This window comes from Aristolochia californica, unplaced genomic scaffold (assembly GCF_029961685.1).
Source record: "Aristolochia californica isolate CCGP_79_NKW_82.1479 unplaced genomic scaffold, dmAriCali1.0.hap1 SCAF_5, whole genome shotgun sequence".
NCBI classification, from domain to species: Eukaryota; Viridiplantae; Streptophyta; class Magnoliopsida; order Piperales; family Aristolochiaceae; genus Aristolochia; species Aristolochia californica.
In genome coordinates this window covers 43,102,807-43,115,709 of record NW_027182214.1, presented here as the reverse complement: position 1 = coordinate 43,115,709, position 12,903 = coordinate 43,102,807, and the positions used below count along the sequence as shown (strand labels likewise).

The 12,903-nt window shown below is 38.4% G+C and overlaps 1 protein-coding gene across 2 annotated transcripts; it reads right to left on the bottom strand.

Annotated features, from left to right (window-relative positions):
- Positions 1-394: 394 nt before the first annotated feature.
- LOC137966159 (cell division control protein 6 homolog B-like) lies at positions 395-8,883 on the bottom strand. 2 transcript variants are annotated; one of them, XM_068812696.1, is made up of 17 exons: positions 8,283-8,883; positions 7,933-8,166; positions 7,751-7,844; positions 7,186-7,406; positions 6,986-7,060; positions 6,791-6,900; positions 6,594-6,700; positions 6,400-6,459; positions 5,948-6,021; positions 5,060-5,110; positions 2,404-2,453; positions 2,068-2,194; positions 1,585-1,674; positions 1,427-1,489; positions 1,254-1,349; positions 1,068-1,157; positions 395-822 (listed from the first exon to the last, which is right to left on the bottom strand). In XM_068812696.1, exons 1-17 carry the CDS (start codon positions 8,460-8,462, stop codon positions 790-792), a joined length of 1,755 nt encoding a protein of 584 aa, XP_068668797.1. In that variant the 5' UTR covers positions 8,463-8,883; the 3' UTR covers positions 395-789. The 2 variants fall into 2 exon arrangements, with proteins under 2 accessions (XP_068668797.1, XP_068668798.1); XM_068812697.1 differs by lacking the exons at positions 395-822; positions 1,068-1,157; positions 1,254-1,349 and having other exon boundaries at positions 2,064-2,194.
- Between the last annotated feature and the right edge of the window lie 4,020 nt (positions 8,884-12,903).

The following is a 12,903-nucleotide window of genomic DNA, read 5'->3' as shown; positions in this document are numbered from 1 at the left end:
GCGCGCAACGGTCTGACCGTGGGAGAAAGAGTCGAGCCGGCGGTCGACTAGTTCGTTCTTCTAAACTTTGATTGTAGCCAGCCCAGACTGCCCGGTTGCAGATTGTAACATCACTAGATTTTGATCCTACTCTAGCTTATAAATCATGTTTGGACTTTTGCCAATTCAATTAATACTTTTTCTAGTTTTTAATCTTATTTACGGACTCATTAGATACTTTATTTCCAGAGCAATCAACTAGATGCCCTAATTTAATAGATTATGCCACCTATGTTTGTTAACTCAAGTGATATCACAAGACAGAATGATAAAGAGTCATAATTCAAATCAATAAGAATCCAAAGAAGAAAGCATTGAATTAATACAAAATTCTGATTTTTTTATTTACTTGAACACTTAATTTAATGTCATTATTAATGGGAGAATATCTCCACCTTGAATCCAGAAACATCACTCATATCTTCCCAAGGGATAGTCACTGAAGCAGCTAGTTACAGAGCTCACAAGACGCCACCAATGGTCAAATCTATTGATTTTGGTGGATATGACTGGCACGCCATATGAAGCTTTTTCCCTCGTAGAACTAGCTTTGTTTTAGGGACCGAGCAGAGAGCCCAAAAAGACCAATTCCAGCTGCACCAGTGTTTGAATAGTGTAGGTAACAACCAACAGGCACTGACCTTGTTCTTAAAATGAAACTTGGAAGAACGCAGATGTGCAAGTTTGGCAAGGTGTGATAACTTAGATCACCATCTTTAAAAGAATTTCAAATTCATTCTGGGAAGAGCATTATTGAAGGCAGTTCCGAAAAAATCGAATTCCCTGCAGCCATTGCAAAATCATCAGAATATTATAAATGTAAATACTTTAAAGATGGACACTACTTCAACCTATACAAAATACAACGATTGTTGCTCTTACTTACCTCCCTGTTTAATAATATTAGAAACAGTGCAAAGAAACTGGCACATCCTGGTCACCTAGGTCTAGATGCAATATGCAAATTCAATGTAATATTACAGTAATATTATAGGACAAGATTACAGTGTAATAGTAGGTCTACTCGCCTGTAATGCAAAACTGATGTCAGCTTCATCAATTTTCAAGTTTACACTCTTTAGTCTATCTTCTCTAGATGAACCTAATTTTAGAATCCCCTGAACCACCAAATAAATGCAACTGTTAGAAGAAAAAAACAAGAAAAAATAAAACCTAGGGAAACTAGAGGAAAATTTTGTATTTGCTTCAAAGACCTGATCAGTGAGAACTCTACACATGTTGGAGAATTCCAACGTGTTAACAGGTGGGACTTGCACCGATTTACAAACATCCAAGTAAGTTTTATTTAGCTGCAACCAAGACAAAATTAAACTTCAGTTTCTGCATTTTAAAGAAAGGATGCTGATTTTACAAGCGATGCACACACCTCACCAACAGTTGTAGCTTTTCTTCCCTTAATAAAGAGCTTAACCAAGGAGCAAAGTATAATCTGCATTTTAAGATAAAACAATCAAACAAGAGTAAAATGAGATGTTTTTAGGATGCCAGAACTCCATGCTACTCAGTCAATTCTTAAATCCATGCCTGCTGATGCTGTGGAAGAGTTTGTATGGTATCCACTATCACTGATTTAAATGTCTTTGATAAAGCTAGAGCCATATGTCCTACCCTTACCTGAAAGATTTCCACAAAATATGAAGTAAAATCAGTCAGAAAAGGCAAGGAAGTACAGCATAATGGGAGAGAAACATTTGCCATTTATTTTATTTTTTTAAAATTATGGCTGACTTCTTATTAACGAGTAAACCAAGAAGAATGGAAGGCCAAAGGACCCATAAGATACAATAGGGAAGGAAGTCCCCGTAAATACATAAGAGCGGGAAACACCCTCCTTAGCCAGGGAATAAAGACTCCTTACTGGCAGACCTGGGAAGGTGCTGCAAGGATGAAATAATTAAGGCACACAGGACTCCTTAAAACATTTGCCATTTATAACCATCACAAATAGGAAGCATGAACAAGTATAAAAAATTCTATTCAAACATAGTAAAAAGATTCATCACCTACAATGTTCATATCTGGCTGCAATATTTTTTCATCATCTGGACCCAATTGCACCATAGATGATGAATCTGATGAGAGGTCAAAACTAGCTGGACTCCTTAGCTCTGCCTCTAGCAACTCAACTGCAGTCCTGAGACAAATAATAAAGCTTAACTATCAACATAAATTTCCATAATAGACCAGAAATAAAGAGTTTAAAATGGAAGGTTCATAACATTCCAAACTCATGGATACAGCACAAAAAACTAAGAAAAGGTTGAACACATTACTAAATGCGGCATCTGTCAATTCAGACTGGAAGTTAAAAACAGAAAGCATCTCAAAGTACATAACACTAACCTGCAAACACTAAGTGCTTTTCTCATATCTCCAGATGCAGCAGCCACTCTCTGGTACAAGCAAATTCATCAAAATTCTCCCATTGTTCGCAGATAATCATTATCAGAAATAGCTAAAAGAGAGTCAGAAAAATGTTAAATATTGTTGATGAGTAAAAAGTCCCCCTATTCTGTAATTGTACATATGTTCTATGTCTCAAGGAGGTTGTGAAGAGTGAAATAAGATCTCAAGAGAGTTTTATACTGGTTTGGACTTAAAATGATCATGTGGTTATTACTTGGAAAAGATCTCCCAAATTCGGCCAGTCACAGAGTAATAATATAGCCAAAAAAAAAAAAAAAAACTAAGCATGTTAGGTAATCCAAGCCTATCTACTTCTGGTTAGTGACTCGCATGTATATATTCTATGTGACCATATCTGTATCCTAATTGACTCATGTATGCTGTCCATGTCTTAAGCTAGGTTATCTATTTAGACTTATAGGTGAGGAATGCTACTGGGTAAAAAGTCACAGTGGTCTATGACTAGACAAGTATTTCACATCTGACGTCAGCTATCAAGGATGAGAGAAATTGTTGCATAAAAACAGTCCAACATCGATTTGGGCTTGGAAAGTTTCCATATTTTTTAGTGTCAAAGTTGCATATAGGTACCTTAAAATGACCAATCATAAGTTAGAAATCCTCTCTCCAAATAATAAACGCAAGATCTTTCTAATCTTGGATCCATGTGAACAATTTAACCACCACCCCATCCCCCATTGTAGCCCTCTTTATATATGTTTATGCTATGCTAAAGTTGGATTCAGGTCCATCCTGAAAGTGTATAATAAGAAAGTAAAGGGAATAGAAGGAACATAAGGGAGAAAAGAAGGACAAAAAGCCTGCGTAGAGAGCAGCAGCCATTAGGGATCAATTGGATCCCTATTATCTTTATCATATCAATTAAGTGAAAAAACAATAAAAAGAACAAAATTTCTCTTAGTACATGAACATACATGTGTGATAACCGAAATACCTCCAAATCCATATTTTTTTACACTCTCCCTCAAACTGGAATATAATATTAGATAGTCTTAGCTTGCCAAAAAACATTGAATGCTCACATTTTCCAAGAGGTTCAGTAAAGATGTCACAGAGTTGTTCAGATAATTTCACATATGGTGTAACAACCTTCCCTTGCATTACAACATATCTGATAAAATGGCAGTCTACCTCGATATGCTTGGTCGTCTCATGAAAGACAGAATTGCTAGCTACAAAATTTTGTCTGATTGTCACACTTCATAACCATAGGCTATGTAATTTTTTTGTAAAACCCTAACTCAACAAGAACTAATTTCACCCACATGAACTCAGTCACTGAATGAGTCATAACTCTATATTCTGCTTTGGCAATATATTTGACCACCACATTTTGTTTCTTACTCTTCCAACTAATCAAGTTACCCCAACAAAGCAATAGTACCCTATCGTAGGCCTTCTATCAATCTTGGATCCTGCATAATGAGCATGTGAGTATCCTAACACATCAACATTTCTATGGAGAGTGTATAATAAACCCTTTCTGGGAGCCTTTTTAAAAAGTCTAGAAATCTATGAGCAATCTCTAAGTGTATTTTGTGTGCATTCTCCATGATTTCACTAACAATTCCCACTGCAAATGATATGTCTGGTCTTATAATAGTGGCATAAGTCAACTTAGTTACTAGGTGCATGTACTACGTTCTATCCTTAACTTAGGACTGGTCATCATGAAACTATTATTGACTTCCATGAGAGTATCCACTGGATATAAGAACTGCTTAGCAGTACAAGCAATCAGCCAAGTGATTATGACACAAAAAAAAGGAAAGATCTGACCTTTACGCACTCAGAAGAAGAAATCTATAAACATCCTCTAGTAGAAATCACTGGCTTAAAAAAAAAAAAAAAAAAAACAGAGATTGTATAGTACTTCCAAATCTCAAACTTTTTTGTTCTAATACCATGACAAATTATGTAATAAGGAAGTAAAGAGAAGAGAAATAAGGAATAAAAGGGAGAAAAGAAGGAGAAGAGACTGCACAGCAGCCGCTAGGGATCAATTCAATCCCTAATCTCTTTATTATATCACTTAAGTGAAAAACATAACTAAGAGGACAGAATTGCCATTAGTACATGCCTCCATTGTAAACAACCATATAAATCCAAAAATGAAACAGAAAACATAGTATGATTGATGTATCACTATCCAATGACCTTTCTAGTCAATGGAAATCAAGGATATACATGTGTAATAACCAAAATACCCCTGAATCCAAGTTTCCTTACAACACAATATTTTTCTAATCCTGAATCCATGTAGGATTGTCCCAATACTTCAAAGAAAACCTCCTTAATTTGACTAATCATTTTGAAAGGAATCGGTAATTGTTTTTTTATTATGGAATAAAATTAAAGCTTTTTATCATGGGATTCAAAAAGTCCATTTGTGTAAATGTACAAGGCACCTATAACCATATATCAAGTCACAAGCAAGTTGTGCATACTATGATTTACGACTTTGTTTAATAGGAAAAGGAAGAGTGGCAAGGGAGAAATGTAGTAAGCATTAGAAGAGACAAAAGAGTACTGAACTTATAGCAACAAGAGAGACAAAACAAAATGAACTTACTCTAGCACAAAGTTCTAATGCTTGAGGTTGAAAAGCATCTGTTGAAACTGCCTGAAAAAGTGAAAGAACGACAAGCAAAGGTATCAAAACCATTCCTTTTTTTATGAAGCCAAACTCTTTTATCCTCATAGGTTAGGTAATCAAAAGAAATTGAATGTCTTTAACTTCAAAAGAGAAAACATTTAACTGTATTAAAAGTTAAACAAGGCTGCAGGGGAAGGTGAGTTTAGTTGAAAGTGCTTTAAATTTTAATACTTGTGAAAAAGAATTACTTGATCTCAAATTTATAAACTTCCAACTCAAAGTAATTCCACCGTTTCCTATTTCCTTTCCTTTCTCTCCCCTGAAATCACCACCCAAATCTGGTTGCTACTATCATGGCTCCTACCAGTAGGGTCAGCAACAAAATCTGGCCTCTACTCTCTTCCTGCACATGTTCTTCTTTTTCTTCTTCTTCCTAAAATGGTCATATTGTTTTATTGAATGATACAATCTAGGGTCCACCTGTTCTTCTTTTGTCATCTTTGAACTGACAACAGCTTCCTTCTCTCATTTTCTCACTTAAAATCTCTTATGAACATAATTCGTAAAGACCATGCCAACGCTGTGATATTGGTTACTAGAAATGCATACTTTAGTAATAGGAGTCCAAAAATTTCTTCCAGAGTCCCGTTTTAAGCCAAAAAAAAAATCTTCCAATAAAGGATTTTTTTAACACACTAACCCCTATTATATATAATGGCAGACAGCGTATGTGCAGGTACATAGCAAGATACAGCCAACAAATCACCAACATTTGGTACATAGCATGCTAAAAACGTATTGATGTGGAAAACAGATAGAGAATCACATAATCCAAGTACGTGAAAACTGGAGTATACGAGTTACCATGAGTCTTTGTTGAAGTATCTTGAGTATTTGTTCCTTGGAGTAGGCACGGAAAGTAATAAGCATTGGCTTGCCTGACACCACAAGGAAGAGCATAGTGAAAGAAGACATCAATAACATATTCAGAGTATTCTGTACCACGATTTATCTATCCATCTATCTCTCTATTTCTCAATTTTTTTCTATTTCTTTGTCCTTCTGGCCACCACAATGGCAGGTTGGGTTTGTTCATGGACATCATCTCTTCCCCTGAATCCCACCACAGAGATTCCTTACGAGCAGATGTAACAATGCTCTTAATTGTTCAATTAATGCAGATTGGCAGCTCCTAAAATCATCTCGCAAGAAGACTATTATTTTGAATAGCTTGCATGTGTCAGGGTCTTTGTTCCATTAAAGAACATGATCTACCTCGAGCAAATACTAAAAGATGTGTGTATGTGTGAACTCACAATTCAAGGACTGAAGTTTTGGAAGAAAGCGATCTGCTAAGTCTATAGCGTTTGATATTCCTGCACAAAAAGCACCATTGGTAATTCTTATTAGTGCATAACTGTTCAAGGAGCAATGTAAATTAGGAAGAATAAGCTCCAAAGTTTTAGTAATTGGAGCACCCCTTGCAAGATCTCTTTTCTGATAACTGTACCTAATAATATGAATTTGGAAAATGGAAGTGTAGTAAGCATGAACAGATCATGAAGCACAGCCCGATCCTTAGTAATTAGGTAATCCATCTCATCGACAATGATCAACCTGTTATTATCAAATTAACAAATAAGCAGAGATAGGGTGTAGAAAAAAAAAATTAAGATTTCAAATAGATATTTCTAATATGTTTCTTACATCATCTTGCCAACGGATGGCAATTCCTTTTGAGAGAACAAATCCTGCAGGTACTTGAGAGGTGCACAAGCACGACGTAGTTTTTTCCGTGGATGGTAACTTTCTACTATCTGAAGTGGATAACTGGTTCACATCATAATTGACCAATAGAAATTTAAAGTAAATTTATATTTCTCAGTAGAAAAGGTTCAATACCTTGTCAAAAATTTCGGAACTGCTAACAAGTGAAGTGCAATTTATGCTCATAATATCTGGAACCATAAATCCTCCCTGTACATTTGATTCAAAACATTAAATTATTACTAGAATTAGAAAAAATATGAGAAAAGAATTGGAACAAGCAACAAGTTATCACCCTTTTTTAAGGTTCATGATGCAAGAATGCGGTTACTTACATCTTTTGCCCATGTAACCAATTTTTCTTTCACCTTCTCTACTGACAAAGTCTTCCCTGTTCCAGGACATCCACATACATATAAGCTTCCTCCATTCTCCTTTTGAATGCGATGCTGGCAGAACTCAAACACCCTTTTCTGCTCTTCTTCTCGGCAAAGTATAGATGAAGGAGCTATTGATACATGCAAGGCTTCCTTCAACGCATGCATCTGAGCAGAATCTTCACAAGAATTTAAGGCAGTCCAATTGAGACAATATATAATACAGCCACAAATGATTTAAACTTTGTAAAATTATATTCGAAGGACAAAACTTGAATGAACAGACACTGAAACTATAAGCTGCATAAAGCTATAAAAGGACCACTAAAACAGGATGCGTGAAACAAAATAAATAAGACCACAATAATGAATAGGTCTGATCACTGTCAATGGCTACTTTCAGAAGACCCCAAAAATGTGCAAAACAGATTGCTGCTCTATTATCAAGAATAAAGCCATAACAAGATTTAGGTCTTAAGAAAGGAAACTACAGACTGAGGAAGGCATAATCAATGGTAAGTACCTTTAGGATTCCACTTTGACTTCTGAGAGAACTGATCTGACAATCTTTTACGTGGTGATTTTGGCAATTGTGCAGGTCCATTTCCAGAATTCATCTGAAAATTGTGTGTTTAACCAAGTCGAATGAATTTTTGAGCTAAAAAACAAATCAAATAAATGACAGTACTAAGGACCAAAACTTACATTCAAATCTCCATTTTGGCCTCCGCTTGTACATCTTCGAGTTGATTTCCTTTTACCTGGTGAAGAAGCCTGCAGACTACAATCACTAGGTGCCTTTCGTCTCTTTGATTCAGAGAGGTCTCCATTTACTTGTTGTAAAATAAAATCGCTTTTCAGCTGGATGTCTTTCAATTTCACAACATCGTCACATTTCTTAAGTGAATGACCAGACAGTGAGATTGGGGATTTTGGTGACTGCCAAATTTGAACATAGGTTTTTCAACTCTTTGCAAAATTATCGTCGATCAAATAAAATGCATCGGCAAGCATAAGTTAGAACCAAAACAAAAAAATTCGTCCATAAAACTCACCTTGAATTGGGCAGCTAGGTTTCCATTTACATGTTTCCGTGGTGAACACCGTCTCATGAAGGGCAAATCCTCCGTCACCACTTCAGACATGGTCCTCTTCTGCTTCAGAGGCGAATCGCCATTGAACTGAGTCTGGTGGGAAGACGCAAAAGTACCATTTTCCTTAATTCGATTTGGCATTTCCAGGTTCTTTAGGCAAGCACAAATTTTAGGAGGGTAAGTGAGATGTGGACTGCAAGAATCATAACCTTAATCTTCCAAAACTGATACCAAAAGCAATTGGAAACAATCTGGGTTATTTGATTCTCTCGCCGGCTTCTATTCTTCGAAATACCAAATCACTATCACAATACGCTGGACTTACAAAACACCAGACTAGAGTAAATAATATGGGATAGTACGACACAGACAGAATAGTAGATGAGATTAAAGAAAATGAAACGGAGACAGCCAACAAGCGAGGTGCACTCTTGAAGGTGGCCTTGCACGATTGAAGATTTCTGGAGTTGAAATTCAAGAAGGAAAAAGAAAGGGCAGTGAGCTACTTCAGCAAATAAAATGAGGGCTTTCAGCAAAAAGTAGAGCTTTTAGAAAAATTCCCGGTAGCAAGATTCCAATAGGTTTTCACCGTAAAACAAGGCTGAGTACTCTGAAGTACGAGGTCTTCGTTTTCGTTCTTCAAATATAAGCTCTGAAACATAATATAAATCGACGAAAGAAACAAAAATCACTCAAGCAGTTTTAACCCTACCCCACGGGAAGAGATTGTTGTCCAGAATATACAGACCCTCCACGTCAGTGAGGCTCCGCGCCTTGTCTAACCAGGAGGCGAGGAGGACGAACGAGATGGATAACGCGAGCGGGAGAGGAAGATCGATGGTGGGTCTGGGAGGGAGGGAAACAGAGGGGAAAGAGGAAGAGAAGATGGACGTAGAGGGACGGAGAAGGCGGGAAGAAGTCTGCAGAGGGAATGATTTGGCGGGTTCGAACATTAACCATTGATCAGGTTAGAGGATTGATCGTACGGTCAAAGTTAGCCTATTTGCTTGAAATTGAGGAATGGAACTACCTTTTTTAGGCGTTCTCCAATTTGATTATGCATCGGCAAGCATAAGTTTATCTCCAATTTTGCTTGCAATTCGAACAAGGAACTGGTCGGTGCAACCTCGTTATCCAGTTTGGATGCCAGCCCCATCTAAAGCAAACTCGGATTCATGGAGGACACGATCTTAATCCACCCCAAGATCATAAGGTCTGTTTGAAACCTAGAAAATAAAATAAAAGGAAACGAATATTTGATTATTATTAATTCTATAAATAATTAGGGGGGGTTAGTGCACAATGTAAGTGTAGGGGAAAGTGAAGGGACGCCGAAGTACTTTCCCTAGGAAAAGTGAAAAAGAAAGTAATGTACTTGTTTGTGTTAGTGTGCGCAATGGAAAGTGCATCGTAAAGTACATATTTGTGTCAGTATATTCAATGTAAAGTACAGTGTAAAGTACTTGTTTGTATTAGTATGCACAATATAAAGCGTGGTGTAAAGTGCAAGCCCAAAATTGTGCACTAACATAGCGTACTGCACAAACATCATAATAATACAAATATAATTCAATCATATTTTTAATATAAAAAATTACATATTTACATACAAAAATACAACACAACAAATATTTAATGGCATTAAAACATAATAGTCAATAATTTCGCCACATTTGAATTGCTAAAACATCTCGATATTATGATGCTCTTACAAATTGTACTGCGGACTCCCTTTGAGTACTTATTTGAGTGTCCACATCATCCACAACATCATCACTACTATTACTGTCTTCATTTTCACTTTTATTGTTATCTACACAATGTTCTCCGCCACTAACACACTCATTTTCATTGCAAATAGCACATTAGTACTTATATAGTAAACTAAAGTTACCACAGTGAAACTCCTTATTCCCTGTTCAGTCAACCCAAGCATGAGCGAGGACCAGGTTATTGCAAATCAAAGACATACCCCCATACATCCTTAACTATGTAAAATATATTACTTTTATTAAATACTAATAATATTTTTTAATAGCTAATGCTCTAAACAAAAACCTACAAGACCAACTAACCAACTAACCATCGATGAATAGGAAGAAATTTTTATCCTACTTTATTTCGAATCGAGCCGGAGAGGTTGCAGAGAGGGGAAGTCGCCGGCGGTAATCGGTGCTGGGGACGGCGAGAGGAAGAGAGTCAAGCACCTGGGAGAGGTCGCAAAGGGGGCGATTGAAATCGTTGACGGTCGCGAGTGAGAGAGGTTGCAGAGAGGGGAGAGATGTCGCTGAAGGTTGTTGGTGTTAGGGATGGCAAAACGAAGGGAGTCGAACGCCGAAGACAGGTCGCACAGATGGAGATTGAAATCGTCCAAGGTCGGTCACGAGCGAGAGAAATTTTTTTTTTTTTTTTCGAAACCTTTGTTCGACAGAGCCTTCTTTCTCGATAGCCCGAACCCGGTGTAATTGAGGGAGGGAAAGTGAATTATGCCTAAAATAAGGGAAATACATTTGTATTTTACTTTCCCCCTACACTTACGCCGGGTAGTAATGGCTTTTGGCTCCTTTTACCTAGCGTAAGTGAAACACTGAGCACTAACAGGGCCTTAATAAAAATGAGATAATCATTGAATTCTTATTTTCACTTTACTATTTTTTAAAATAATAATAACAAATATTTATTTTATTTTTTCTTTTGCATGGTTACAAACAGACCATTAATCATCGAACTGCGTCCAAAGATTAACCAAAAGCGATCCCATAAAGGATAAGTTCTCATCTTCAGAAAACACAGATGAGTCCAGAACTGCATAAAACACAAAGAGTTTCCCACACATTTGAAACTGCAAAAAAAGGTTCCCAGAAGTCTCCGAATTGTCTTCACTTCGGATCGCCATCGAGCTCTCTCTTTGCATTACCATCGCACTTCCCCCCCATTTTCTTTTTCCGTGGCAATCGTTTTGAGTCGAGAGGACAGGTCGAAAAAGAGCCGAAGCGACTTCTTTCATTCATCCTCTGATTAGATAAGATCAGGTGCATTGCCATTGCTTCGTTTTTATCTACGAGCTCGAAGATTCGGATTCGTTACGTTTATCGCCTTACTCCGTATCTTTGTTCCTTATCCTCAGTTAGAGACGTCAATGACCATCTGAAAATAGAGGTTGGGGGAACGCCCACGATCCGTAATCAAAGCCGATGTTTTTTTTTTGGGGGGGGGGGGGGGGGGAGGTGAGATTCCAGAACATGACTTGCCGAATTAACTGATCCACGCGACCTAGCTAATTAATCTGTTCGGTGAGAATGAAAAACGATGTTGACAGAGATGTTTTTTTCTCTGGAACTGGTTGGGCGAACACTCGCGATTTAAAGGTCTCAGAGATTTCCTTCATTTGCACGACCATAATGTATAATAATCCAAGAGAAGGTGTAGGACCGCGATGTTCGGTGCTCGTTAGTTGAGGTCCAGCAGCGCATGTGACCCTCACACTATCATTTACCCAACGCCCATGTTACTCGCCACGTGACACCTGTCCAAGACTGCCGATTCCGAAAATTCGGATAGACGCACTACTTAGTGTGACTCGCGAGTCACCCCCCTCTCTTTTTGTCGTCTAATCATTACTCCCCAGAGCCGCAGAATCGGTGCAGTGCTTCTTGCGTTTGACTCATTCAAAGTCAAACTACCGAACGCAATAGTCCACCACGTCAACTACTAAAAGAAACAACCGGAGCCGTTCTCTAACACGTGGACACGGGACCCACTCCAGCGAACCTCGGAAGCTAAACGAACTACCCAGATCGGTCACCTGTCCAACTCTGGCGGACAGGTGTACAATGCGACTCCAAATCCAACCGCAAGTTCGAACAAACGATCTGGCAGATCACACGGCGCCAGACGCGGTGTTGAGCTCCCGTTTCGAGTTGATCGCTGACGACAAGCGCAGCAGCGGGGAGTTGGACGCGGGTGCCACGTGTCTATATTGTGGGATTGCGGAGACGGGAGTGATGGAATCCAACCGCGCCGCCGTCTACAGCCAACGGTTAATCAGGAAAAAGTCTCAAAACAAAGCGGCGAAAGAAGCTTATCCGATTTCTATGCCGACGTCGGGAATTTTCGACGTGGGGAAACTGGAAGGAACTTATTCGTTCCCGGTGGCTTTTACCGGTATCCGTTTCCCGTTTTACCCCTATCTAGTTCCAGTAAAAGCGTTCTAGAAAGGACGAAGAGAAGCTGCGTCGGGAGGCTTATCTCTAAGACTCGACCGACGTCGACGTTGACGTTTGTCGCGTGGACGGTTTCAAGCCAACGTGATTTGCTTAAAGTTTTTAAAATTATGGATTAAAGAAAGATGCCTGTCCCCCACGCTGCCAAGGACCAGATAACGGGATTATCGGCAAAGGGTACTTTTGGTATTTAAGGAATGTCCTTTACAGCGTAGAAGACTGGCGTGTTGGGTTAGGTTAATGGATAAGCTCCCTCGTTTCCTCTGTGGTTTTTTTTGCCATTTCTCTTCCCCATCGCGGACTTGAAAATTCTACCCCGTAGACTAAGGCACCTTCCTTCCACACGCCTTTGGGGAAAA

What these genes read in the sequence shown, in the direction of transcription:
- LOC137966159 (XM_068812696.1), bottom strand. Translation starts at nt 8,462, where the DNA reads ATGCCAAATCGAATTAAGGAAAATGGTACTTTTGCGTCTTCCCACCAG. An exon ending in GTTCCGAAATTTTTGACAAG is followed by an intron (nt 6,901 to 6,985) that starts GTATTGAACCTT and finishes TATCCACTTCAG; the next exon opens with ATAGTAGAAAGTTACCATCC. An exon ending in AAAGCACTTAGTGTTTGCAG is followed by an intron (nt 2,195 to 2,403) that starts GTTAGTGTTATG and finishes TATTTGTCTCAG; the next exon opens with GACTGCAGTTGAGTTGCTAG.